At 41.9% G+C, this 25,512-nt stretch overlaps 1 protein-coding gene across 2 annotated transcripts in view; it reads right to left on the reverse strand.

The window, feature by feature from the left end:
• The window catches only part of SH3D21 (SH3 domain containing 21), an 89,893-nt gene that overhangs the window by 9,475 nt on the left and 54,906 nt on the right, over positions 1 to 25,512 (reverse strand). For both annotated transcript variants that reach the window (XM_033955882.1, XM_033955883.1), the window contains exons 11-14: positions 10,742 to 10,859; positions 9,457 to 9,881; positions 8,240 to 8,355; positions 394 to 477 (exon numbers count right to left, since the gene is read on the reverse strand). In XM_033955882.1, the coding sequence (XP_033811773.1) occupies positions 394 to 477; positions 8,240 to 8,355; positions 9,457 to 9,881; positions 10,742 to 10,859 (743 nt within the window). The remainder of the gene's footprint in view (positions 1 to 393; positions 478 to 8,239; positions 8,356 to 9,456; positions 9,882 to 10,741; positions 10,860 to 25,512) is intronic.

Raw genomic sequence — 25,512 nt, forward strand, 5'->3', positions numbered from 1 at the left:
TACTTATGATTTTAAAGGGTTTGAGGCTTCTGCAAATGAGGACGGAGCTTAGGCATTGGTGGGGATGGGGAAAGATTTGTCCCCATGTCATTCTCTACTCCAGAGCTCTGAAGCGGAGCCTTTCACTGAGGCAATTGGAACTAGGTCTCTGCCCTGTGTATTACCCTTTTCAGCGGAAAAGACTTTAAACAGTGAAGTATGTAACAAGAGAGTGCTGAGTACAGTATAATCATGTCTCTGCTCCTTAATCTTTCTTTGTGTGTGTTTTTGGTCTGGTTTCCTGTTCCCTGCTAAGAAAGGAAATACTGAGGCCTTGGGACTGTAGTAAAGACACAGATTCAATCTGAAAAAAGGCCAGAAGGTGGCAGGAGAGCCACGTCCCAGCTTTTTTACCTTTCCTTTTGCTGCACACTTGGGTTTCGGCTTCTCTTCTGCTTCTTCCTGTTTGCTGTCCCTCTGAGAAGCATTTTCCTCAGGCTTTAAAGGGAGAAAACATATTTTACGCATTTAGGGGGAAATTCTATAGACAGCGTCTTAAGTTCAGCACCTAAGTTAACACCAGAAAGGCATGGCTAACGGACGGAAGTGGCATTAAGACGCGATTCATGTCAAAGATAAGCGCCGGAGACGTAGGCCTTGAAAAACCCTGGCCTGCATTTCCGGTGCCTGTCTTCCCTGGAGGCGCAATTCTCTAAACGGCGCGGTTGCGTGATTGGTGGCCACTTTTAAAGCGGCTGCTGATATGGGCGTTGTTTAGAGCAGTGGTTCTTAACCTTGTTGGAGGTACTGAACCCCACCAGTTTCATATGCGTGTTCAACCCTTCTTTATTCCCTTAGTTTTGCCGGAGCTAGACTAGAATTACTCAACTTGGCGTTGCAAATCATGCAATTAGGACGCTGACTCCCATCACGTTCCGTTATACATGTGAATCCATATTGTACATATTCGTCCGACCACTTTCGTATTTTGCTCGACATAGTTAGTAAGGGATTAAAATATTAAGATAGGTATCACACGACGTACCATCACAACAGTTACAATTCGACTACTGTGCGCATCAAATCCCCTGCAGCACAGATAGGCCAAGCGATGTTGCGTGATCACCGGCAGCCAATTATGGACAAGCGGGGCGTATCATCACGAATCATCAGCGCTTCGGTCACGTTCAATCATCTATCAGTTAAATCACAAATTTTGATCAGGAATTGATTGATGTATATAAGGCGTTAGTTACAGATTGATAGATCAAGAAACCGAGTCCACGATCAGCCTTGATCAAAATCACTGAATAACTGATTAGATGATTGAACGTGACCGAAGCGCTATATGAGTCGGAGGTGTGTTTTGACCTCCGCCGAACCCGCGAGACTGACTCACCGAACCCCTGGGGTTCGGTCGAACCCAGGTTTAGAACCACTGGTTTAGAGAATCCAACAGTTAATGGCTACAGCGAACCTCCTATGCAACCGGCAGGGAGGGTGTAGAGAACTCGCCAGTCCTGCCATGGTGTAAAGACCCCAGGTTCAGGTTTATCTAAAATTTGATAATATTATTGGAATCTTCAATGAGGGAGGTAGCTATTCCAGCTACCCTATTGGCTACGGTGGTTTTATCACCAGATAAAAATTGGATATTACAGCTTTATTTTAAGAATAGACATAAAGAATTTCTTGGACATAAAGTTCAAATATTTCCGGATGTGACAAGGGAGTCTCAGAAACGAAGGAAGGAATTTTTGCTTCTCAAGCCTGGGGTCACTGCAATGGGGGCATCATTTCTTTTACGATATCCTTGCAAATGCATTGTAAAGTATAAATCTTGTAATTATATTTTCTTCGAACCCTCTCAGTTGACAGGATTTCTCTCCAGGAGGGGCCTTGAAGGGGATAAAGAAAATCTCAATGTATAAATTTACTCTTGGTCCATTCTCATCTGACCGCCTAATTGCAATTTGAATTTATTCCTTTTCTTTAATAGTTTCTCACTCAGGAACATCTTGGATCTCAATTTTGGGACTTTAATTTTGATGAGTAAATAGTAATTTTGTCATATAGTTGTTGCTTCATTTGTTTTATACTATGCTGACTCAATCATATTCTGTACAAGAAGTTTATTCTTGATAATATGTTCAAAATATAAATAAAGAATAATAAAATTTGATAATATCGCTTATAATACTTTGAAGTGATGCACATTTTAAAAACAGGGACACAATATTATAAGTTAAGAGCAGAGGACTGATAAGATCAAATAAGGACCAACATCGTACAGAAGGATCAGGGGTAGAACTGCCAAAATTATAGGAAAGAAACAGGTCTGGGGAAACATAAATTGGGTTTATGTGATTTATGTTTCTTTAGAAAGAAATGTTATTTAATTAAAGAGTTAATTTTGAAAGGCATCTTTGTATAGGAAGGACTTCGGGGAGCTCTTGAATCGATCAAGATGTCGTTCTCCTCTGAGAAAAGAGGGCAGAGCATTCCATAACTGTATATTGTAAATATTTTTTTATTTCTTCTAGTACGAATTATTTTTAAAGAGGGGATTGCAAGCAAATTTTGCTCTGCGGATTGTAAGGTCCTGAATGGTGTGTATGGGATTAAGAGTTTGTCGAGGAATGCTGGTAGGTTTGACTGAACATAAGAACATAAGAATTGGCGCTGCTGAGTCAGACCAGTGGTTCATCGTGCTCAGCAGTCCGCTCACGCGGCGGCCCCCAGGTCAAAGACCAGTGCTCTAAATGAGTCCAGCCTCACCTGTGTACGTTCCAGTTCAGCAGGAACTTGTCTAACTTTGTCTTGAATCCCTGGAGGGTGTTTTCCCCTATAACAGCCTCCGGAAGAGCGTTACAGCTTTCTAAAACTCTCTGGGTGAAGAAGAACTTCCTTACTTTTGTACGGAATCTATCCCCTTTCAACTTTAGAGAGTGCCCTCTCGTTCTCCCTACCTTGGAGAGGGTGAACAACCTGTCTTTATCTACTAAGTCTATTCCCTTCATTATCTTGAAGGTTTCAATCGTGTCCCCTCTCAGTCTCCTCTTTTCAAGGGAGAAGAGGCCCAGTGTCTCTAATCTCTCGCTGTACGGCAGCTCCTCCAGCCCCTTAACCATCTTAGTCGCTCTTCTCTGGACCCTTTCATGTTTTAAAACAAAGTGGTACAATTTTATATGTAATTCGGTGGGAAATCGTCAACCAGTGTGCATTTTGTAGAAGGGACATGGCATGGTTGAATTTTTGGGAGTTTGTGATGAGTTTTATAGATGTATTTTGGATTAACTGTAATCATTTTAGTTGAATCTGGGCAGCATTCACAAACAAACAACCAGAATTAAATGAGAAATCATTTTCTATAACAACATCAATTAAAAAAAAAAGAAAAGAAAAGATCAGTGTTACAGTACAATATTTAAAGCGGCATTAACGCAAAAGGTCTTATCCCATGCTCAGTCTGCGACGGGGCACCAAACCCCTTCGCAACATACTGGATCTGCCCATTTTAATTTCAGATCTCTGCTCACTCAGCAAGTGGTTCCTTTAACTACATCCGCCGGAGGCATCTCAAAACTATGGGATACAGGGGCTAATTTTCACGGGCTCTCTAGAGCTGTCTCTAGAGCGTGATCTCCAGAGCTGTCAGTCACTAGTTTATAACTTGTTAGTTCTACTCAATTTGTAACATTCTTAATCATTGTAAACCACATACACTTCACGGTCCTGCGGTATATAAACTGTTATTATTATTATTATTAAAGATCTGTTGCTGCATCCTAAAACTTATGTTGATTTCAAATGGAAGAAAACAGGTTTAAAAGTCACCACAGGGACAGGAATGTAGCCCATGAATAGGGTTACCAGATGTCGAAAAGGAGGACATGTTCGGGGAAGTCATAAAAACCTAAGAATAGCCTTACTGGGTCAGACCAATGGTCCATCAAGCCCAGTAACCCGTTCTGACGGTGGCCAATCCAGGTCCCTAGTACCAGGCCAAAACCCAAGGAGTAGCAACATTCCATAAAGAATCTCAAAGAATAGCAAGATTCCGGAACCCCAGACAGTAGCAACATTCCATAGAGAATCCCCAAAGAGTAGCAAGATTCTAGAATCCCAGAGAATAGCAACATTCCACGCTACCGATCCAGGGCAAGCAGTGGCTTCCCCCATGTCTTTCTCAAGAACAGACTATGGACTTTTCCTCCAGGAACTTTTCCACTCTTACCACAACTTCTGGCAACGCGTTCCAGAGCTTAACTATTGTCTGAGTAAAAAAAAAAAAAATTCCTCCTATTGGTTCTAAAAGTATCCGGACACCTAATAACCCATCCAGATACGGCCTCAAGCTCAGGGAAGGAGAGGAAGTGAGGTCTGTGTGGGGGCAGGGCCATGTGTCTTCTTTTTTACTTCTACAAATATGGTAACCCTACTTTCATTGCACCACAGAAAGTCAGTTTACCAAATTCATGACCCTTTACCTCCTGCTTTAAGTTCAAAGGATCATTCATTGAGAGTCGGGACATCTTGAGCGTAAATTACACTGAATTAGTATTTCAACAGCAGAGCAATAGGGAGACTAGAGAGTTGCGCGGGGACAGAAATCCCACCCGTCCCCACCCGTCCCCGCCAAAATCCCACCCATCCCCACCCGTCCCCGTGAGGAATCCCTCCGTCCCCACCCGTCCCCGTGAGGAATCCCTCCGTCCCCACCCGTCCCCGCGAGGAATCCCCTCCGTCCCCACCCGTCCCCGCGAGGAATCCCCTCCGTCCCCACCCGTCCCCGCGAGGAATCCCCTCCGTCACCATCCTTCCCTATAAACTTCAGAAATAGTTATTTTATTTAATTATGCTACTGAATTAAAGGCTCTGGTAGAGACCCATTTACAAATAAGCAAAGAGACTATTAATTTGGAAATATTAATTGGGAAGAATACATACTTTGTAAATGGGTTTCTACCAGAACCTCTAATGTAAATATAAAATATAAATACTCAGCTGATGAGAACCCACAAACTGTCAGCTGAGGACTTCCTTTGCAGTTGGCCTGGGGTCCCTTTTGCCAAGCTTGGCAGGCAGCAGTAGCGTCCCTGAGTCACAGATGCTGGCACCTCAGTGGCTCATGGATGCTGCCAGCGACTGCTGCGCTTGGTGGAGGGGAGTTCTGACCATCTCTAGAGGAGGTCCTCTGCTGGCGGTGCTTGGGGATCCCCACCAGTCACAGCAAGGGCCAACAAGTACTTCAACACTGTAGAAATAAAACCAGAAATGCATTTCCTTTTCTTTTGAACACAAAACAAAGATATCTGCCATATACATTTCCCAAGGCAGATGACTCTATGCAATGTCACCTCGGTAACAAAATACAAAAATAGACAAATACACCCCCTCCCTTTTTACTAAACCACAATAGTAGGTTTTAGCACAGGGAGTTACGCTGAATGCCTCGCGCTGCTCTCAATGCTCATAGGCTCCCTGCGCTAAAAAACAATATTGCGGTTTAGTAAAAGGGAGCCATAGTGCAAAATATAGACAACAGATATAAATTCTCAAAACAGACACATTTTGATCACTAAATTGAAAATAAAATCATTTTTCCTACCTTTGCTGTTTGGTGATTTCATGAGTCTCTGGTTGCACTTTCTTCTTCTGACTGTGCATCCAATCTTTCTTCCTTTCTTTCAGCCTCCTGTATGTTTCCTCTCCTCCAGACCTCATTCTCTCCCCCAACTTTTTCTTTCTGTCTCCCTGTTCCCCCTTCTTTCTGTCTCTCTGTCTGCCCCCTTTCTTTCTTTCTCCGTGCCCTCCCCCAAAGCCACTCGGTTTGCTGCCACCGCCCTCGGGGAATAGTCCCCAAGCCACCGCTGTCCCAAGCTTTCCCTGCAGAAGCGTCGCGCTGACCAGCATTCCGCTCCCTGACGTCAATTCTGACGTAGGAGAGGAAGTTCCGGGCCAACAAGGCATTTCTCCTCATTCCATCCAGCCTGAGCCCCATCTCTCCTTGATCCAGCATTTCCCTTCTGTGTCTGTCAGAATTACCATTCCACCTATTTTCCAGCATCACCCTTCTTTGTGTCCATCTCACCTATATCCCTATCTCACCACTTTTTCAGAATCTTCATTTGTCTCTGTCCTTGTCTTTACCCCATATTCACCATTTGCCCTTTCAATGTCTTTATCTCCCCCCCCCCACACACACTTTTTCAGCATTACTTCTATGTCTCTATTTCACCTCCTCTTCATGTCCCCTCTGTATCTCTATCCTTATTCAGAAGGTCCTGCTTACCCTTTCTCTTCTTTGTGTCACTATCTCCATTTTCAGCTTTCCCCCTTTTTCCTTTGTTAATGCACCCTGTAGCCAGAATCTTTCCACCCTCTCTCCACTCCGGCCCAGCCCAGTATGAAATATTTCCTTTTGTTTCTCTCCCCTCTCTCTTCTCCTCCCTCACCCACGAGTCCTGCATCTGGCCCTCTCCCTTCTACCTGCACCTGGCAACACCCCCCTGCTCTCTTAAGCAACTCGTCTGCAGCGGTGATCAAGACAAGCTGCCGACATCGAGGCCTTCCCTCTACGAGTCCCACCTTTGTGGAAAAAGGAAGTTGAAACAAGCGGGACTCGCAGAGGGTAGGCCCCGACGCCAGAAGCTTGTGTCGATCGTTGCTGCTAAGTTGCCGAAGAGAGCCGCAGGTAGAAGGGAGAGGGAGATAGGAAGGCTGTAGAAGCTCCGGAGCATGACACCGAACCCGGCCAGGATGATTTCTTTTTCAGGCTGCTGCTGCCGCTACCATCCCCCACCCGAAATGACAAAAAACAGCCTAATGCCCGCGTCGGGAAATAGCCATGCTGAGCAGTGAGCTCAGCACGTACACAGATGAAAGCCTTGCTTGCTGATTGGTCCGGCGGCACGGTGGGGCGGGGCCGCCGGACCAATCAGCAAGCAAGGCTTTCATCTGTGTACGTGCTGAGCTCACTGCTCAACATGGCTATTTCCCGACGCGACGCCAGACTTGCATCGCCAGAATTTAGGTAGGTTGTTTTCATCCCCGTGGGAGTCCCGTGGGCAAGGGGGCGTCCCCGTGGGAGTCCCGTGGGTCAGGGGGGCATCCCCGTGGGAGTCCCGTGGGCCAGGGGGCGTCCCCGTGGGAGTCCCGTGGGCCAGGGGGGGAACCCGCGGGATCCCCGCGGGACCCGCGGGATCCCCGCGATCCCCGTTCCCGTGCAGACCTCTAAGGGAGACACACCATCGAATAACTGTAAAGTGGAATTAATTGGACCCTGGAGGTTTTGGTGTTTACATTAAAAAGAAAAACTGTGGAACGAAGCAGAATGGCACATTCATCTCAGGGTAAGAAAGGGATCTGGGTGTACTGATAGATAGGACCCTGAAGCCGTCAGCACAATGCGCGGCAGCGGCAAAGAAGGCAAATAGAATGTTGGGCATGATAAAGAAAGGAATCTCGAGTAGATCGGAGAAAGTAATAATGCCGCTTTATAGGGCAATGGTCAGACCCCACTTGGAATACTGCGTCCAACATTGGTCTCCCTACTTAAAGAAGGATATAAAACTGCTGGAGAGGGTGCAGAGACGAGCAACCAAACTAGTGAAGGGTATGGAGAAACTGGAATATGAGGATCGACTTAAAACACTGGGATTGTTCTCCCTTGAGAAAAGGAGACTGCGTGGGGATATGATTGAGACCTTCAAAATACTGAAAGGAATCGACAAAATAGAGCAGAGAAGATTATTTACATTGTCCAATTTGACACGGACAAGAGGACATGAAATGAAGCTAAGGGGGGACAGGTTCAGGACTAATGTCAGGAAGTTCTGCTTCACACAGAGAGTGGTTGACATCTGGAATACTCTCCCAGGGGAGATTATTGCAGAATCGACAGTCCTAGGCTTCAAAAGCAAACTAGATGCATATCTCCTTAAGAGAGGCATATAAAGATATGGTTGGCTATAAAATAAACCAGGTGTATACCTGGCAGGGCCTCCGCGTGTGCGGATCACCGGACTTGATGGACCGAAGGTCTGATCCGGAGATGGCGCTTCTTATGTTCTTATGTTCTTATGTAACAAAGACTTCTGTGCTACACACCGTTGTATTACAGTTTTTACTTTGAGTTCAATTAAGCGCGGGAGAACAGGTCTGCTCCCGAGCTCTACCTTACAAGCAAAATAACTCAGATGCAACTGAAGGGCTCTGGAACAGGTGGATACAACGGAAAAAAAAGAGAAAGACTCACCAAGGAGGGGTTACAGGGTTGTGTCGGGGGTCGTTTGCCTTGTACTTTTGGCCTATCAGCAGTCGGGTGGCTCAGTTTTGATGAAGACACCACAATAGCATCGAAACTGTCCTCCTCTGCAAAACAAGAAAAAGTGACAGTTGAGTAAATAATGATTTGGAAGATTTTTTTTTTTAAAGATTTTAATTACGTTCTTTGGACTATTGTAACAATTTCAAAAAGACGAGTCATTCTTTAAAAAAAAACAACCCACGCATACATGTGAGATTCGTGGAGGGTCACTAAATTTGCATGGGATGAGTCACTGGTGATAGCAATTGGCACTTGCAAGTAAAAAAAACAAAGATCGGAAGAAGGGATGCCCACTCCCTCCTGCCGCTGCCTTAAAACAACCCCCCCCCCAGGGCCTACCCATTCCCTTACTCCCTCCCGCTTACCCCCACCCCCCTCTACCTTCTTCAAGAAGGCCAGCCGGAGGGATGCCTATTTCTGCCAGCTGGCCAGCAAGCCCACTTCTTCAAAATGGCGGGCCTTCCCCTTCCCAGTGCATCCTGGGATGTGCTAGGGAGGGGCCTAAGGCTCTGATTGGCCTTAGGCTTGTAAGCTTGGGCAAATCATTGTATCTCACCCATATATGGAATAATTCTCTATTGACCACCTACAGTTACGTGCCTTAAGTCAGACAGCAGTAGTCACCCTATTGCTGGTTTTAAAAAAGGTTTGGACAAGTTCCTGGAGGAAAAGTCCATAGTCTGCTGTTGAGACAGACATGGGTCGGTAGCATGGAATGCTGCTACTATTTGGGTTTTTGCCAGGTACTTGTGACTTGGATTGGCCTCCACGAAGATGGGATACTGGGCTAGATGGACCTTTGGTTTGACCCAGTAAGGCTGTTCTTATGCCTAGCTTAATTGTTTTAAATGGTTTTAATTGGCACGATAATTGACTACCTCATTTAAAACGGATTAAAAACTTGTTAAAAAAATAGTAGGACTGAAATCGCATCTACAGCAGGACGCCTAATGGTTACTTATGCCTAAGTGGTTTTAAAAAAGTAGAATCAGTGGTCACCAACTTTCTTGTATGGTTGTGAAGGTTCTAGCCCTCACAATCACCCTTCTACAAACTATTCCTGTCAAAACTTACATTGTGATGCAAAGGAAGCCCAAAGGTAGCTAGAGGTAGTTTCTCAAAGGGGAGCTTTTCAACTTGTGTACCTGGCAGTGCCGATTTCTCTTCAGACAATGAGGCGGGCTTCTCTTTGGTCACTTCTGTGGGCTTCTCTTTGGTCACTTCTGCGGGCTTCTCTTTGGTCACTTTTCTGGGCTTCTCTTTGGTCACTTCTGCGGGCTTCTCTTTGGTCACTGATCCAGGCTTCTCTTTGGTCACTGATCCAGGCTTCTCTTTGGTCACTTCTGCGGGCTTCTCTTTGGTCACTGATCCAGGCTTCTCTTTGGTTATTGATCCGGGCTTCTCTTTGGTCACTTCTGCGGGCTTCTCTTTGGTCACTGATCCAGGCTTCTCTTTGGTTATTGATCCGGGCTTCTCTTTGGTCACTGATCCGGGCTTCTCTTTGGTCACTTCTGTGGGTTTCTCTTTGGTCATTTCTGCATGTTTTGCATCCTGCAAGATCCCACTGGCTCTAAACAGTTAAAAGCATGTGAAAGATACAGATGAAGACAACACAGCTGCAATGGAATTGACTGGCTCTGTAACTTTATGTTATGTATATCTGAGTAATTCTAAATAGGTCTCTTCTTGGGTTCTATTCTGCAAAACTGTATCATTATCACTAGAGCAGGGACTTGGGCACAGAATGAAATGTACTTTTCTATATCACCTGGAGGTGAATGAGAGCAAGCACCAGTCCACGGCATAGCTCTCTCACCAAATTTCACAATGACATAGGATGTAAACATGCCATGCTAAGCAGGAGAGTGTGGAGCAGTGGTTAGAGCTACAACCTCAGTACCCTGAGGTTGTGAGTTCAAACCCCACGCTGCTCCTTGTGATTCTGGGCAAGTCACTTAATCCTCCGCTGCTCCAGGTACATCAGATAGATGGTGAGCCCACCGGGACAGACAGGCAAAATGCTTGAAGTAGCGGATAGCGTATCTGGTTTTAAGAAAGGTTTGGACAAGTTCCTGGAGGAAAAGTCCATAGTCTGTTATTGAGAAAGACATGGGGGAAGCCACTGCTTGCCCTGGATTGCTAGCATGGAATATTGGGTTTTGTCTAGGTATTAGTGACCTGGATTGGCCACCGTGAGAACTGGGCTTGATAGACCATTGGTCTGACCCAGTAAGGTTATTCTTATTCTTATGTACTTGTATGTAAACCGCTTTGAGTGGTTGTATAACTACAAAAAGACGGTATACAAGTCCCAATCCCTTTTCCCCCATTATATCTCAGGAACATGGTAAAGGGCACAGTTCAGTATTCTCAGCCAGGCTGCCCACTCCCGAGATCTCAAGAGCAGCCGGCTAGCACTGCAAGACTTACCTGTTGGAAGCCCCAAAGGAAGGCTTGGTTTTTGCTGGAATAGGGGGCGGAGGTGCAGGTTTCTTGGTGTGTGGGTGACTCGGTTTGGAGGGAAGATCCATCTTTTGCTCATTGGGCTCTTGTAAGAAAGAACAGAGAGTTTGGAGACAATGAGAGATCTGGATCAGCTTTGAGCAAGATTTTAGAATAAAAAATAAATAAATAAAAGCTTCAGCTCTGGAAGATTTAATGTATCCTTTATTCTTTCCCCCCCCCCCCCATTTTATGTTTCTTTTTCCTTTTTTTTTTTTTTTTCCATTCAGCCTGTTTCTACACTAACAGGGCAATTTTCAAAGCCAGGGTAAATTAGGTTGTTTGAAAATAGCAACCTTCTGTCCAGCTTTCCACACCATACATTCTCTTAGCCAGATTACAAGGGATTTCCATAGGTATATTTGAGTTAAGAAAGATATATATGGTCATGTACGTGCTTCATTCTTAAGTGTCACAACAAAAGAAGAAAACCCAACACTTCCACAGTGAATGGAGAATCCAAGAACAAAAGTAACCGTGGAGAAAATGTTCTTGATGCAGGCGTTTATTCAGTCAGTATATAAGATGGAAAGGACTCAAGGCAGTCCGTATTTCGACCCACACGCCTTCCTCGGGGGTTTAGCAAAATGCAGTCATTCACAGCATATCTAAGGCTTCGGTCTTGTGTTAATTGCTCAACCTCCACATTTGGGGTTTGACCCCTGAGGAAGGCGTGTTTGTCGGAACACGGACTGAGTTGGGTCCTTTCCATCTTATGCGCATGTGGATTGTTTATAAATCCATTTTTTTTCAGTCCCCCCCCTCTCTGTGGAACGCCCTCCCATTAGATCAGGGGTGTCAAAGTCCCTCCTGGAGGGCCGCAATCCAGTTGGGTTTTCAGGATTTCCCCAATGAGATCTATTTGCATGCACTGCTTTCATTGTATGCTAATAGATCTCATGCATATTCATTGGGAGGAAATCCTGAAAACCCGACTGGATTACGGCCCTCTAGGAGGGACTTTGACACCCCTGCATTAGATCTTCGATCAGAGAACTGTCTTGAAAAATTTAAAGGCAAACTTAAAACTTTTCTCTTTAAAGATGCCTTCACTCTCTAGTACCAGCTTCCGCTTCTCAAACCTTTAATTCTTGTGAAGCCTGGAAACATCAAACGCTTTTTCTGAAACGATCCCCGCCCCAATGTTCTACCACTCCCCATTTACCTTCCTTTTGTTACTAATTTTACTTCGATGTATTTTAAAAAACCTTTCCCTCCCCAACTTCCCCTTTGTTTCATGTATGTAAATGTGAATTTGTCTAGTATTTTTAATATTTGATAAAATATTGCTTTTATTTATCTACTTTGTTTTCTTCAATCTTTTTATATTGTACACCGTTTAGACACTTGTTTTGATAGACGGTATATCAAAAATAAAGAAACTTGAAACTATACACACTATCGTGCCCCCTGCTTGGCTGCAAACAGAAATTTCAGTTGCACTCTGAAACACCTTTTTTTTTATGCTAATCTTCAAAAAGAAATGCTGCAATGCTTGTGGGCTAAAGATCTCTTTATCTACTATAAAGGCCGCAAGCACCTAAGATGACATGATAGAAACATAGAAACATGATGGCAGGTAAAGGCCAAATGGCCCATCCAGTCTGCCCAGCCGCAGCATTCACTATCTCCTTCTCTCCCTATTGGCTAAGGCTCTTAACATTTGCATCTCCTCTTCCTATAGGTAAGGCTCTTTACACCTGCATTGTGAGGTCATAGAGTTTTATGGTTATAGAAACATGACAGCAGATAAAGGCCAAATGGCCCATCCGCAGCATCAACTATCTCCTTCTCTCCCTATTGGCCAAGGCTCTTGACATTTGCATCTCCTCTTCCTATAGGCTAAGGCTCTTTACACCTGCATTGTGAGGTCATAGAGTTTTATGGTTATAGAAACATGATAGCAGATAAAGGCCAAATGGCCCATCCAGAGCATCCACTATCTCCTCCTCTTCCTATTGGCTAAGGCTCTTAACATTTGCATCTCCTCTTCCTATAGGCTAAGGCTCTTTACACCTGCATTGTGAGGTCATACAGCTTTATGGTTATAGAAACATGATGGCAAATAAAGGCCAAATGGCCCATCTAGTCTGCCCATCTGCAGTAACCATTATCTCTTCCTCATTAATTGGAGACCCAAAGTCCAAAGAGAAGACACAGAAGAGGCATCACACACTTTTAACACTGTAAACTTTGGGTGAATGCTTTTACTTTTATAGCAAACCGTAAAATCCTTCAGATCTCATTACTGCTACTGCCTTGGGCTTCTCTACAAGGGACACAAGTCTCCAATGAGATCTGAGGCATCCTGCCATACGTAAGAGATTTCCCCATGTAAATCAACCTCCTTAAAGGCTTTTGGCAGACACTCAGAAGGGAGCTGATAGGGCTCAGCTCAATCCTTTCACATACTCAGAACCTTCTGGGTTCCGACCAGTCACAACTTTGTGCAGTGTTTAAAAAAAAATGCTGGTAAATTTAGGTCCAAAAGTGCAATGGAGGCAAAACCAGGACTGAATTGGCCTGTTCTGGAACCTCCTGGGGACCCCAGTGAAGAGGGAACAATGCTTGAACTCTTCGTCTTTGTCTTCCGAGTGACGAGGAGCCACAAAGCACATGGGTAACAGCATTTCTCTCCCATTACTAATCGTCAAAAGCGCCTCATCTCTTTCTGCTCTGCTTTGAAAAAGAAAGCATCCCTATTAAGGCTGAAGTCTTGTCTTTCTGATCCTATCACCCACGGCAGGAAGTGCTGTTTGCAACCAGCTTGCAAGGAGCTGCTGAAAGTCACCCAGTGTGGACTGGAAGCAGCTTTTCTCTCTGTCGTTTCCAGCCTCTGAAAACCGCACCGCTTTCTTACGAAACTTAGATCTGAAAGGCAGCCCCAAGGTATCTTCTGTCAGTCAGATGATACGTGGATGTTGTAGCAAACTGCCAGACGCAAGACGCAGCCGGGCCTGCAATGAAGAAGATAAGAATAGCCATACAGGGTCAGACCAAAAGTCCATCAAGCCCAGTAGCCCATTCTCACGGTGGCCAATCCAGGTCCCTACTACCTGGCCAAAACCCAAAGAGTAGTAGCATCCCAGAATCCCAAAGACATTCCAGAATCTCAAAGAGTAATTAAGATTCCGGAACCCCAAAGAGTAGCAACATTCCATGGTACTGATCCAGGGCAAGCAGTGGCTTCTCCCATGCCTTTCTGAATAATGGACTTTTCCTCCAGGAACTTGTCCAAACCTTTCTTAAAACCAGCTACGCTATCCATTCTTACTACAACCTCTGGCAACGCGTTCCAGAGCTTAACTATTCTCTGAGTGAAAAAATATTTCCTCCTATTGGTTTTAAAATTTTTTTCCCTGTAACTTCATTGAGTGTCCCCCAGTCTTTGTAATTTCTGACAGAGTGAAAAATCGATCCACTTGTATCCGTTCTACTCCACTCAGGATTTTGTAATCTTCAATCCTATCTCCCCTCAGTCGTCTCTTTTCCAGCTTCACCTGATACTGGTGGTGGTGGTGGTGGGGGGTTTCCCGGTGACCCGTCAAATGCGCGCACGACAATTGCGCCCTGTCAAATGCGCACACTGAATGGGAGGTGACCCATCAAATGTGCCCTGACGGTGGATACTGTTTATGGGGGAGAGGTGTGGGGGGATCCCCCCCACCCACTACACTTAAAATATTAACTTGCTATCTAGTGTTAATTAGGGTAAGGCACATTTGTCGGGGCGCAATTGTCGTGCGCGTATTTGTCGATGTACCTTTTTTCCCCAGAACTAAAGCGCCACTGTCAGTCCTGCTGCTGGGATATCCCCTTTGAGAAGAGAAGCTCACAAGACTTCCACCGAGTTCCATCGTCCATCCCAAACCATCTGCTTATTCCAGTAATGCTTCATCCAAAGGAATATGTCACTAGGAAAACTCTGCCTGGGCCATCATTTAATAGAATTTACCACTGTCAGTCTGCTTTTACCAGTATAGTTCACAGCAAATTACAAATAATATGTTACGATAATGGTAATCATACAGTACATTAAAATACATTAAATACTAAACAGTCACAAAAATCATCGTAAACGTTTCTTTGAATGATCGGGTCATTTGCATAGTTTCCAAAAGACACAAAATTCCTTTCCTATCTTATAAGCAGAGGAAAATCATTCCATTCACTTGTGATTTTCAAAAGCAATTTGGAAGTGGAAGTCACAATTTTTAATTGTTTTCTTTTTTTTTTTTTTTTACAGTGAATAAGGTCTATGAGATTTGGGGTAAAAATGTCTGTAAATTCAACAGCAAGGACTTACAGGTTGAAACCACACCATGCAAAATTTCCTAAAATAAAAGTTTGAAGGGGCATGAATCTCAACAGGCAGCCGATGCATCCTCTGTCATTTGAAATCCTTTTAACAGTTTCCCTAGAAGCCCCAATCCTGATGTTATTCTTTGAGGAGAGAGGAAAGAGTCAGAGTCTGAATGGGCCCAGCCACTGACCCTCAAGCCTTACATTGAAGAATGCTGGTATAGAAGGACTGAGGTTGAGACAGACACTGAAGAATGACAGTCTCTGGTATCCAGAGCTGATTCTGTGATGTCATAATGCTTCATTCCACCAATAAAAGCCAACCTCTTCAGTGATGTCACAATGGGCTTATTATCCTATACTTGGCTCACATAAGAATCAGAGTATGAATGGGCCCAGCCACTGACCCTCAAGCCTTGCATCGACGAATGCTGGTGTATAAGGACTGAAGTTGAGACAGACATTAAAGAAGGACACGGGATGGTTTCCCGCGAGGATGGGGACTTGCCAAATTCTCTACATAGCAACACAGTGATCTAGATTTGAGAAATTTATGCCTGAGAAATTTGTTGCAGATGGTCTACTGATAGAAAGTCTTTTACAGATTCAAAGGTAAGGGGTCAAATCACTCATGCCCGCTTATCCACAGATATTCAGAGGCACTTGACTGGACAGTGCTACTGAATACCACCACTGATGCCCCTGCAATGCCCAGTTAGTGGAAATAATCAGTCTGCTAACCAGTTAAGTAAGCGGGAAAAGTTAGGACAGTTTATTAATAACCGAGTACTGGTCAATTCTATGTGGCCACATGTATCTGGATGGTCAATGCCAGATTCTGGATATGGTCCAGCATTGACTATCTGGGTTCAGTTCTGCCTGCAGCAATCAGTGGCTTAAAATCTATTGACTGCCGTGGGTTGAATATTAACCTCTTCTTTTCTGAAATTAATCTAAGCTTGTAAAGAGACTTTTTTAGTATCTCCCCCTCATGTACTTGTCTGCAGCCTCTGGAAACTACATGACTTTCTTCTGAAACTCACGTCTGAAGTGCAGTCCCAAAGGTGGCGATCTTACCTTTCTGGGCTGATCTGGTTCAGTTGCTGCACAGAACACAAACTAAAACTCTGCTGGTGACAGTAAAGATGAAGCTCTTCCCAGTTCAGCATTAAAAGTTTGCACCTTCCACATATGTTTATGACGTGTTAGGTGCAAAACCTCTGTGGTAACCGTTGGGGGCGTTCCCAACGTTTTTGGGAGGACTGCCATGCAGTTAAGGCAGAGCAAAAATTCGTTATGGTGCTTTAACTGCATGGTACATAATGCGATATGGAATGGACTCCCTCCTCAAATCAGATCTTTCGCAAAACCTTAACCACTATGTTTCATCGCTTTTTAGGCTATAGCGCCAATGGACGTTAATGGATCTTTCTTTGTGATCTAATTACGTAAACCGAATCAAGCTCCTATTTTCTGGAGATGATTTGGTATATAAGACTAAGAATTAGATTAGATTAGTTCAGATTGCAGAAAGTGACACCTCCAGCAGTGTCCAGCAACTTGCTGTGTGAGCAGTTAAAGAGTCGGAATGACTTCCATGCCAACTGCGGTCTCCAATGCCTACCTAGATGAAACTATTTTGGCAATCAGCTAGGCCATCATTACACTCAGCAAATCTAATGCAATCTTCCTTCTTTTTAATGCATAAAGGCATTTTGGACTCCAGTTAAACTATCTAAAAAAGATAATTCTAAAGAGAAATTTTGTTGGTCTTGTAAAATTGGAATTGGAACTTTAGAACATATGTTATCTAAATGTCGTACTGGAGCAAGATTTTGCTTAACAGTAACAAATTTACTTTCTATAACAGAACCATTAACTTATCCTATAATTATTTTGGGAGAATTTGGACTTAAATCTACATTAAACACCTATAAAACCAGTTACTTAAGAATTTAATAGTGATTGCAATTAAAACAATTTTAGCTAATTGGAAAGACTTCTCTAAATTGGAATATAACACTTGGTGGAATATGGTATGTTTATTTAGTACATATGAGAAAATATGTGTAATTAAGTGTGGCGATGTGAAAAAATTAAAAAAGATTTGGAACTGTTTATTGAATATGAAGGAGTAAAGACAGTCTGTAATTTTCTGTTTCACTGTGTTACAACCCTGCTACTTACCTAGTTATATAATTATTTTTCTTTTTTAATTAGTTAGATTGTATTAGTATTTTTGTTATCGTTTTATGATTCAATTGTATTGATTTAATACAATATTTTTGACAAAAAAGAATCTCCAGTGTTTTTTTGACGACTGTAAAAAGTTATTTACTTAGCATCAAAGACCGTGGTATTTTGACAAGTTGTAGCATTCTATAAGCCTAATAGATCTTTACGATCTGAAAACCAAAATATTTGTTGATACCTGGAAAACTTTAAGGTATATAAGTAATCTAATTCCTATTCCAATAAATAAATCAACGACTCAAACAATTTGGCTAAACCCAAAGATCAAGGTTGGCGGTTTTAAAATTATCTGGAAACATTGGATGATTGCTGGAATTCGCATTTTAGAGGATGTAATGAATAGACAGGTAAACTGCTTGAGTTTTCACAATTGCAAAATAAATTTGGTTTAAATAAATCACAATATTTCAGATGGTTGCAATTGAAGCAGGCCATTCAGATGGGGTTCCCTGAATGGAAAAACCTTAATAATTATCATCGTATGGAATTTTTATGTTTTCAGATAGATTCCATGGGTCACCAGGCCACAATGTGGTATAAATTGATATCTGGATTTGTAAAAAAAAAAAAAAAAAAATGGTCTTAGAGACATTTGGAGCATTGAGATTAAGCATCAGATTAATGCATCTCAATGGCCACGACTTTGCTCTTGGAGGTTAAGGTGTACAATATCAGCATCTATGAGACAAACATGGTTTTTTCTTTTACATAGAGCCTTTTGGACCCCTGTTCGTTTACATAGAATTGATAGCTCTAAGTCTAATAGATGCTGGCACTGTCATCTAGAAGCGGGGACATTAGATCATCTTTTATTTTATTGTCCATTCATATTACTATTTTGGAAATCAATTTGGCCTCAAATAAATAGGATGTTGGAAAATCCGGTAGCCTTGACATATGATACGATTTTGTTTGGTACTGCAATGAGAGCTCGGAGTCAAATCTCGTCAAATAATAACAAACTTTTATTTATATTGACTGGAGTAGCAGTTCAACAAATAACATACAATTGGAAGAATTATGACAGATTAAATTACAACTTTTGGTGGAATTCAGTTTGCCATATATATATAAGATGGAGCGTACATTTGCGACACAAAAAGGATATATCGATAAGTTTAAGAAGATTTGGGGACCATTAACAGATTTTTGTAATGATTGATATAATTTTTCCCATAATAAGATACTTGATAAAGGAGGGGGGGAGGTTTATTCTCTTTATTATAAATTATAATAATAGTTTTAAATTTATTTATTAATATTATTATTAATATTTATTATTTAATTTATTAATATTTATTATTTAATAATAGTTTTAATTTATTTATAAATAAATTATCATAATAGTTGTTATATTGTGTGCAACTAACAAATTAAGGGGAGGGAAAGGGATTCATAATTGAATAATAATTGATAAAATTATTAAATTTTTATAAGATGTCTAAAATTATAGTAAGGATTATATAAGATATGTTATATGTACAATATGTTATGGAGATATCAAGTGTATTTTTAAAGTAACTGTATGAATCTTTATGACACACTTGTTGTTATATGAAGAAAAAAAATCAATAAAAAATGTTAAACAGGTGAAAACCAAAAGCTATTCATTCCAATAGTGTAGGGAATGACTTTCTGCATTGCTGGTGTCAAAATGTGGAATGCCCTGGTGGGCCAATTGCGACTGTGACATAGTAACATAGTAACATAGTAGATGACGGCAGATAAAGACCCGAATGGTCCATCCAGTCTGCCCAACCTGATTCAATTTAAATTTTTTTTTTTTTTTTTTTTTCTTCTTAGCTATTTCTGGGCGAGAATCCAAAGCTTTTCCCGGTACTGTGCTTGTGTTCCAACTGCCGAAATCTCTGTTAAGACTTACTCCAGCCCATCTACACCCTCCCAGCCATTGAAGCCCTCCCCTGCCCATCCTCCTCCAAACGGCCATGCACAGACACAGACCGTACAAGTCTGCCCAGTAACTGGCCTAGTTCAATCTTTAATATTATTTTCTGATTCTAAATCTTCTGTGTTCATCCCACGCTTCTTTGAACTCAGTCACAGTTTTACTCTCCACCACCTCTCTCGGGAGCGCATTCCAGGCATCCACCACCCTCTCCGTAAAGTAGAATTTCCTAACATTGCCCCTGAATCTACCACCCCTCAACCTCAAATTATGTCCTCTGGTTTTACCATTTTTCTTTCTCTGGAAAAGATTTTGTGTGTAAACCAGTTTCCATTTAAGAACCAGTTGAAAACTCAGCCTTTTATTACTGCATTTTTCTAACGTATTAATTGGCATTTGAAGAAAAGAATCTGCTTAACCATGTTTGCTATGGTATTCTTGCAATTTATTGGTTGACTTTTGCAGAGAAGAAATTGTTTGGTTCATAGACAACGGCGCGAAAGACAAAAGCGCGCGCCAACAATTGAGCGCAGCGCGCACCGCTCTAAATTACAGTTTTTAGGGGCTCCGATGGGGGGTTTGTTGGGGAACCCCCCCAGTTTACTTAATAGACATCGCGCCGGCGTTATGGGGGGTTTGGGGGGTTGTAACCCTCCACATTTTACTGTAAACTGAACTTTTTCCCTAAAAACAGGGAAAAAGTGAAGTTTTCAGTAAAATGGGGGGGTTACAACCCCCCACACCCCCCACAACGCCCCCACAACGCGGCGTGATGTCTATTAAGTAAAGTGGGGGGGGTTCCCCCCCACGCCCCCCCGTCGGAGCACTAAAAACAGTAATTTAGAGTGGTGCGGCGGCGCGCGCTGCGCTCAATTGTCTGGGTGCACCTTTGTCTCGGCGCGCTTTTGACCTGACACCAATTGTTTAATTATGTGGATTTTATGATATGGTTTGTTTATGTCTCATGTATGTTTTAATTGATGTAAACTGTTTAGATTTTTTTTTTTTTTTTTTTTTAAACGGTATAAAAAAGTTTTAAATAAATAAAAATGTACTCATCACTACCTGGTACACTTGATAAAATTAATAATTCTGTAGATGTTTTACAAAAAACCTGCTATGTCTAATATTAAAACAGACCCTTATTCTTGCATAATCAAATGGAAAAAATGGAGAATTTAGCAACAGCAAAAAATCTTAGGTTTTTGAATTTCCCTCTGAAGATGTACATGAGGGATGTTTTACAATATAATCAGGTGGATTCATTCACGCCTGATAACTTATAGCACGTCCCCAGGAGCACTGGTGAAGAAGGAAATTGGATAAGATTGTTTCTCCCGAGACTTTAAATATTTCCCAGTTTCTAGAATCTTCTAAAGTTGTGATTACAAAACGAGCAACTTTGCTGGTCACATTTAAATCGGAAATTGAAAACCAACGTATTCTTAAGTTGTATTTTGTGAATACGCAAGCTTTGTTTTGTGGACAACAACTAATGATTTTTCCTGATGTGTCCAAGACAGACCCAATATAGGAGAAAACAGTTCCTACTGCTTAAGCCCAGAGTGCAGGAAGTGGGAGATGGTTTCTTCCTAAAATTCCCTTGCAAGTGTCTTGTAAATTAGGAAGCTGATCCATTTGTTTTTGTGGATCCGTCACAATTGGAGAAATTCTTGATTGATAAAGTTGTATTGAAAGTTTCAGGTACTAACTTAGGTGTTGAAGAAGATTAGTTTGGTTCATTGGAATTGGCCACTTGCCTATATATTGAGTGGCCTCATTGAAGTCGGTTTTCATTTGAACTGTAAGTTGTTTGTTTGAAATTGCTTTCAATTCACCGTGGGCCTCATCTGGGGCAGCCTCCTTGGAGCGGCTGGGGCACGGGCAGTGTGTCTGGGAGGGAATGCATGGATGGGAGAACATCTCAGGGGAGGAGACATAGGCATCCTGGGACTGTCGGCCAAGTCTCTTCCCTGAAGAAGCCCTTTCTGGAAACGTCAATCGCTCCTCCTAAACTTACTTGCTCCACTTCATCACTTCATCATGCTTCTATTCTTTTCTTTTCTCTCCTCTCTTCTACCTTCCAAAGTATTTAGATCAATGCTGTCTTGTTAAAATGTTTATTTTATTTTTATTTTTCCTCTAACTCTACTTTTCACTTCTCTATTACCCTCCAGGTACTTTAGTTAGATTGTGAGCCTTCGGGACAGTAAGGGAATTTTTCAAGTACCTTTCTTATTTCTAATCTTAATGTATATTTTCTGTAAACCGCTTAGAACCTAACGGATGTAGCGGTATATAAGAAATAAATTACATTACATTACATTACTTTCTGTCTCTTTCCTCATTTTTGGTTATTTATGTAAGAAATGCCAATAAAATATTTTTTTAAAATTCATAAAAGTGTCCACAGAATGTTCAGCTGCCAGAGCAGGGTAAATTTCCACATTAAACAGTTCATATGGGCTTAGTCAAAATAAGGATCTCAGCGTTTCTGATGCGAGTCTGAGCAAATGGAATGACAAGAAACGAGACTACCGAGACTGCACTTTTAATTTCCTCTGTGTGACTGACTTTTGCACTTACCACTTGCCAGAGCAAAAATTAAGACGCCCCAAGTGCAAAGCCTGTGTGCTATTAGGGGACTTTCCCAGCACGTTAGGATGCAAGAAATGGCTGGAACTGTAAAAGTCGCTGAAGAGTCAGATGCATATCACATACAACCCGGAGAGCTTATCTTTGAACCTACAGAAAACCCAAACTATGATTTTTACTTGGAGAAAAGACATTACTCCAATATCCTCGTTTTTACTTGATAACTCTCCAATTGAATCAGTATCATCCTTAAAAATCTTAGGTGTAATCATTGACACTAACTTAAATTTTCACGATCACATCAATCAAATTGTCAAATCTTGCTTTTACAAACTCCGTCTTATACGTTCCATTTCCTCTTTTTTAGAACCTAAATCCATTAATATACTTACTCATTCTATGATAATATCAAAATTAGATTACTGCAACTCTCTACTCTTCAATATACCGCAAAAAGAAAAAAAGAGGCTTCAAATAATTCAAAACACTGCAATAAAACTAATCCACAAAGCAAAAAAATATGACCACGTAACTCCATTACTGATCAAATCGCATTGGCTGCCCATTAACCACCGGATCACTTTTAAAATAGCATTACTAATCTTTAAGACTATGGCATCTAATGAACCACAATTCATATCTAGAATGATTATTCCTTATCATTCTCTTCGATCTCTTCGGTCCTCATCTCAAGACCTTCTATCAGTTCCTTCTTTAAAAATAGTGGGCACAAGAAGAAACGAAATGTTTTCCGTTTTAGCACCTCAAACTTGGAACGCCCTGCCCCTTTATATAAGAAAAGAAAAAGACCTCAGCTCCTTTAAAAAAGTTTTAAAATCCTTTTTATTTAAAGATGCTTTTACTACTTAATGATTTAACTCTTTATTTAAAATTTTTCATGTTCAAAACTTTTAACCTTCTAAATATATCCCTTGCCCCCTCCTATGTGTTTTTACCCTTTATGTTTCTTCTATCTTAGACTGAGAATATTGTAACTGTGCCCCTCTTTCCTACTGTATCTAGTTAGTCATGTTACCCCTTAAGTTCTAACATTGTATGGTATAAATTATTGTTTTTTTTTTGTTTTTTTTTAAACTTGTTAAAAATTTTGTTTTTAATAGAGTCTGTTATCTTATATGATGTTTTAAACTGTACATCGCTTAGAAATTGTTATAGGCGATACATCAAATAAAATTGAACTTGAACTTGAACTTGATTTATGGATATCCACAGATTGTGAGACCACTGCAGACACAGTGCTAGAAACGTGACAGCCTAAGGGACGGAGGTAGAGTGCCCAGGATTTAGAACTAATCCAGGGCTTAACCCCCATTTTAAGCCCCAGCTGAGTAGAGCAACAATCCATAACCAAGCAGGAGCCGCAGCAACTAGGCCTCACATCTGACCACAGGTTTTGGTGACGAGCAGGGCCTAGGATTCCCACCATCCAAGAAGCATAAGAACCTAAGAATAGCCTTACTGGGTCAGACCAATGGTCCATCAAGCCCAGTAGCCCGTTCTCAGGGTGGCCAATCCAGGTCACTAGGACCTGGCCAAAACCCAAAGAGTAGCAACATTCCATTCAGAATCCTAAAGAATAGCAAGGTTCCGGAATCCCAAAGAGTAACAAAAGATTCCGGAACCCCAAACAGTAGCAACATTCCATTCAGAATCCTAAAGAATAGTAGGATTCTGGAATCCCAAAGAGTAACAAAAGATTCCGGAACCCCAAACAGTAGCAACATTCCATTCAGAATCCTAAAGAATAGTAGGATTCTGGAATCCCAAAGAGTAACAAAAGATTCCGGAACCCCAAAGAGTGCAACATTCCATTCAGAATCCTAACCAATAGTTAGATTCTGGAATCACAAAAAGTAACAAAAGATTCCAGAACCCCAGAGTGCAACATTCCATGCTACCAATCCAGGGCAAGCAGTGGCTTCCCCCATGTCTTTCTCAATAACAGACTATGGACTTTTCCTCCAGGAACTTATCCAAACCTTAAAACCAGCTACGCTATCCATTCTTACCACATCCTCTGGCAATGCGTTCCAGAGCTTAACTATTCTCTGAGTGAAAAAAAATTTTCTCCTATTGGTTTTAAAAGTATTTCCCTGTAACTTCATTGAGTGTCTTCTAGTCTTTGTAATTTTTCACGGCGTGAAATATTGATCCACTTACCTCTGAAGCCCTCCCACCCACCCCCACCTTTCAATCTCATGAGACGGATCAGCATAGGCAAATACATTGCTTATATATTTTGAATTTCTTCACAAAGGCAAAAAATAAATCCTAATAAATAAATAAATAAATACCGCAATTACCAAACTTTAGCTCACAGCAGCAAAAAAAGACCAGGCATTTCTACGTGCGTATAATAAATTTAAAGTAATAGGGTAAGAGTAAAACTTAATGCTTATTTCCAGCATTTGGTTTAGACCTTACAGTAGTTGGAAGATTGAAATGAAAGGACGCTTTATCTTCTTTGCAGGAGGTAACACATAGCTAGTTGTTCTCCAGAACAGAAGATCTTGTTAGAGAAGATCTATTAGATTCAACCTATAAAATGAGTTTAAAGTTTACTCAGGCTGCTTTTAGCAACAGTAAAACATATATACATGATCTATACCTGCCAACGACTGAGCAAGGCACAGCATGCGTGAGCTCACGGATCCGTAACCAACTGCAAAACAGGATAAAGTGATGGATTGCAGAAGCTTAGCTTCTCTCTTATATCAATCAGTTTCCTGCATTCATTCTGGAGGGCGCGTTTCTGAGACTGATTTCAAACAAGTACTGCCACATCTTTCAAGTGTGGAAGATAGACAAATAACCCAGCTCACGAAGTGATGCAAAATCAGAAACCTCCGGAGTCTGTGCTGAACCCCCCCCCCCCCCCAAGACATGTGATTTCTGACTGCCATTTTGCCGGGCAGGAAACCAGACAGCAAAGGAAACCAGAAAGGAGGGCACTGCACGATATCACATTTGTGCAAAGGTCTCAAAACCACAAGAATCAGGGTAGGAGTGCTTTTCCACAACCAGAGCAGAGCGGAGCCGCTGCATTGACTAAGTGTGTCACCAGAATCTCCTACTGACGAATCCAAGAACTTGAAATTCCTAAGATGGTTATTTATCTTCCCCCAAATATCTGTAAGGCTTATGGGCATTTTTTGGTTGGCATGTATGGGCAGACTGGAGAAGCTGCATGGTCTTTATCTCACGGGATCTCTTAGAAATAGTGGATGCTGCGGATGGGCCACATTGGCCTTTATCCACCATCATGTTTCTATCTCTTGTTATGTGTCTCTGTTATTGCTGATATACACAGTAATTCTTCTGAAGTTTAATGGTATTTGAAATTTTTCCATGCCCCCCCCCCCCCAATACCCAAGGGCACAGACTACATCAGAAGGTAAATAGCACAACATGGTTTGTGCTATCTGCATAACAGCTCAGATAAACATTATAACTCTTATCTACAGAAGTTCAGGCCTCAAGAATATACGCATTTTCAAGCAGAAATGATTCCCCCAAGGCGTAAAGAGACGTTGAGCTCACCCTTCTTCATGTCATAATCAATTTTAGCAAGCTTTATTCCATCTCGTGACACAGGAATCACTCCTTGCTTCTTGATTAAGGG

The sequence above is a fragment of the Geotrypetes seraphini genome, chromosome 8, assembly GCF_902459505.1.
Source record: "Geotrypetes seraphini chromosome 8, aGeoSer1.1, whole genome shotgun sequence".
Taxonomy (NCBI): Eukaryota; Metazoa; Chordata; class Amphibia; order Gymnophiona; family Dermophiidae; genus Geotrypetes; species Geotrypetes seraphini.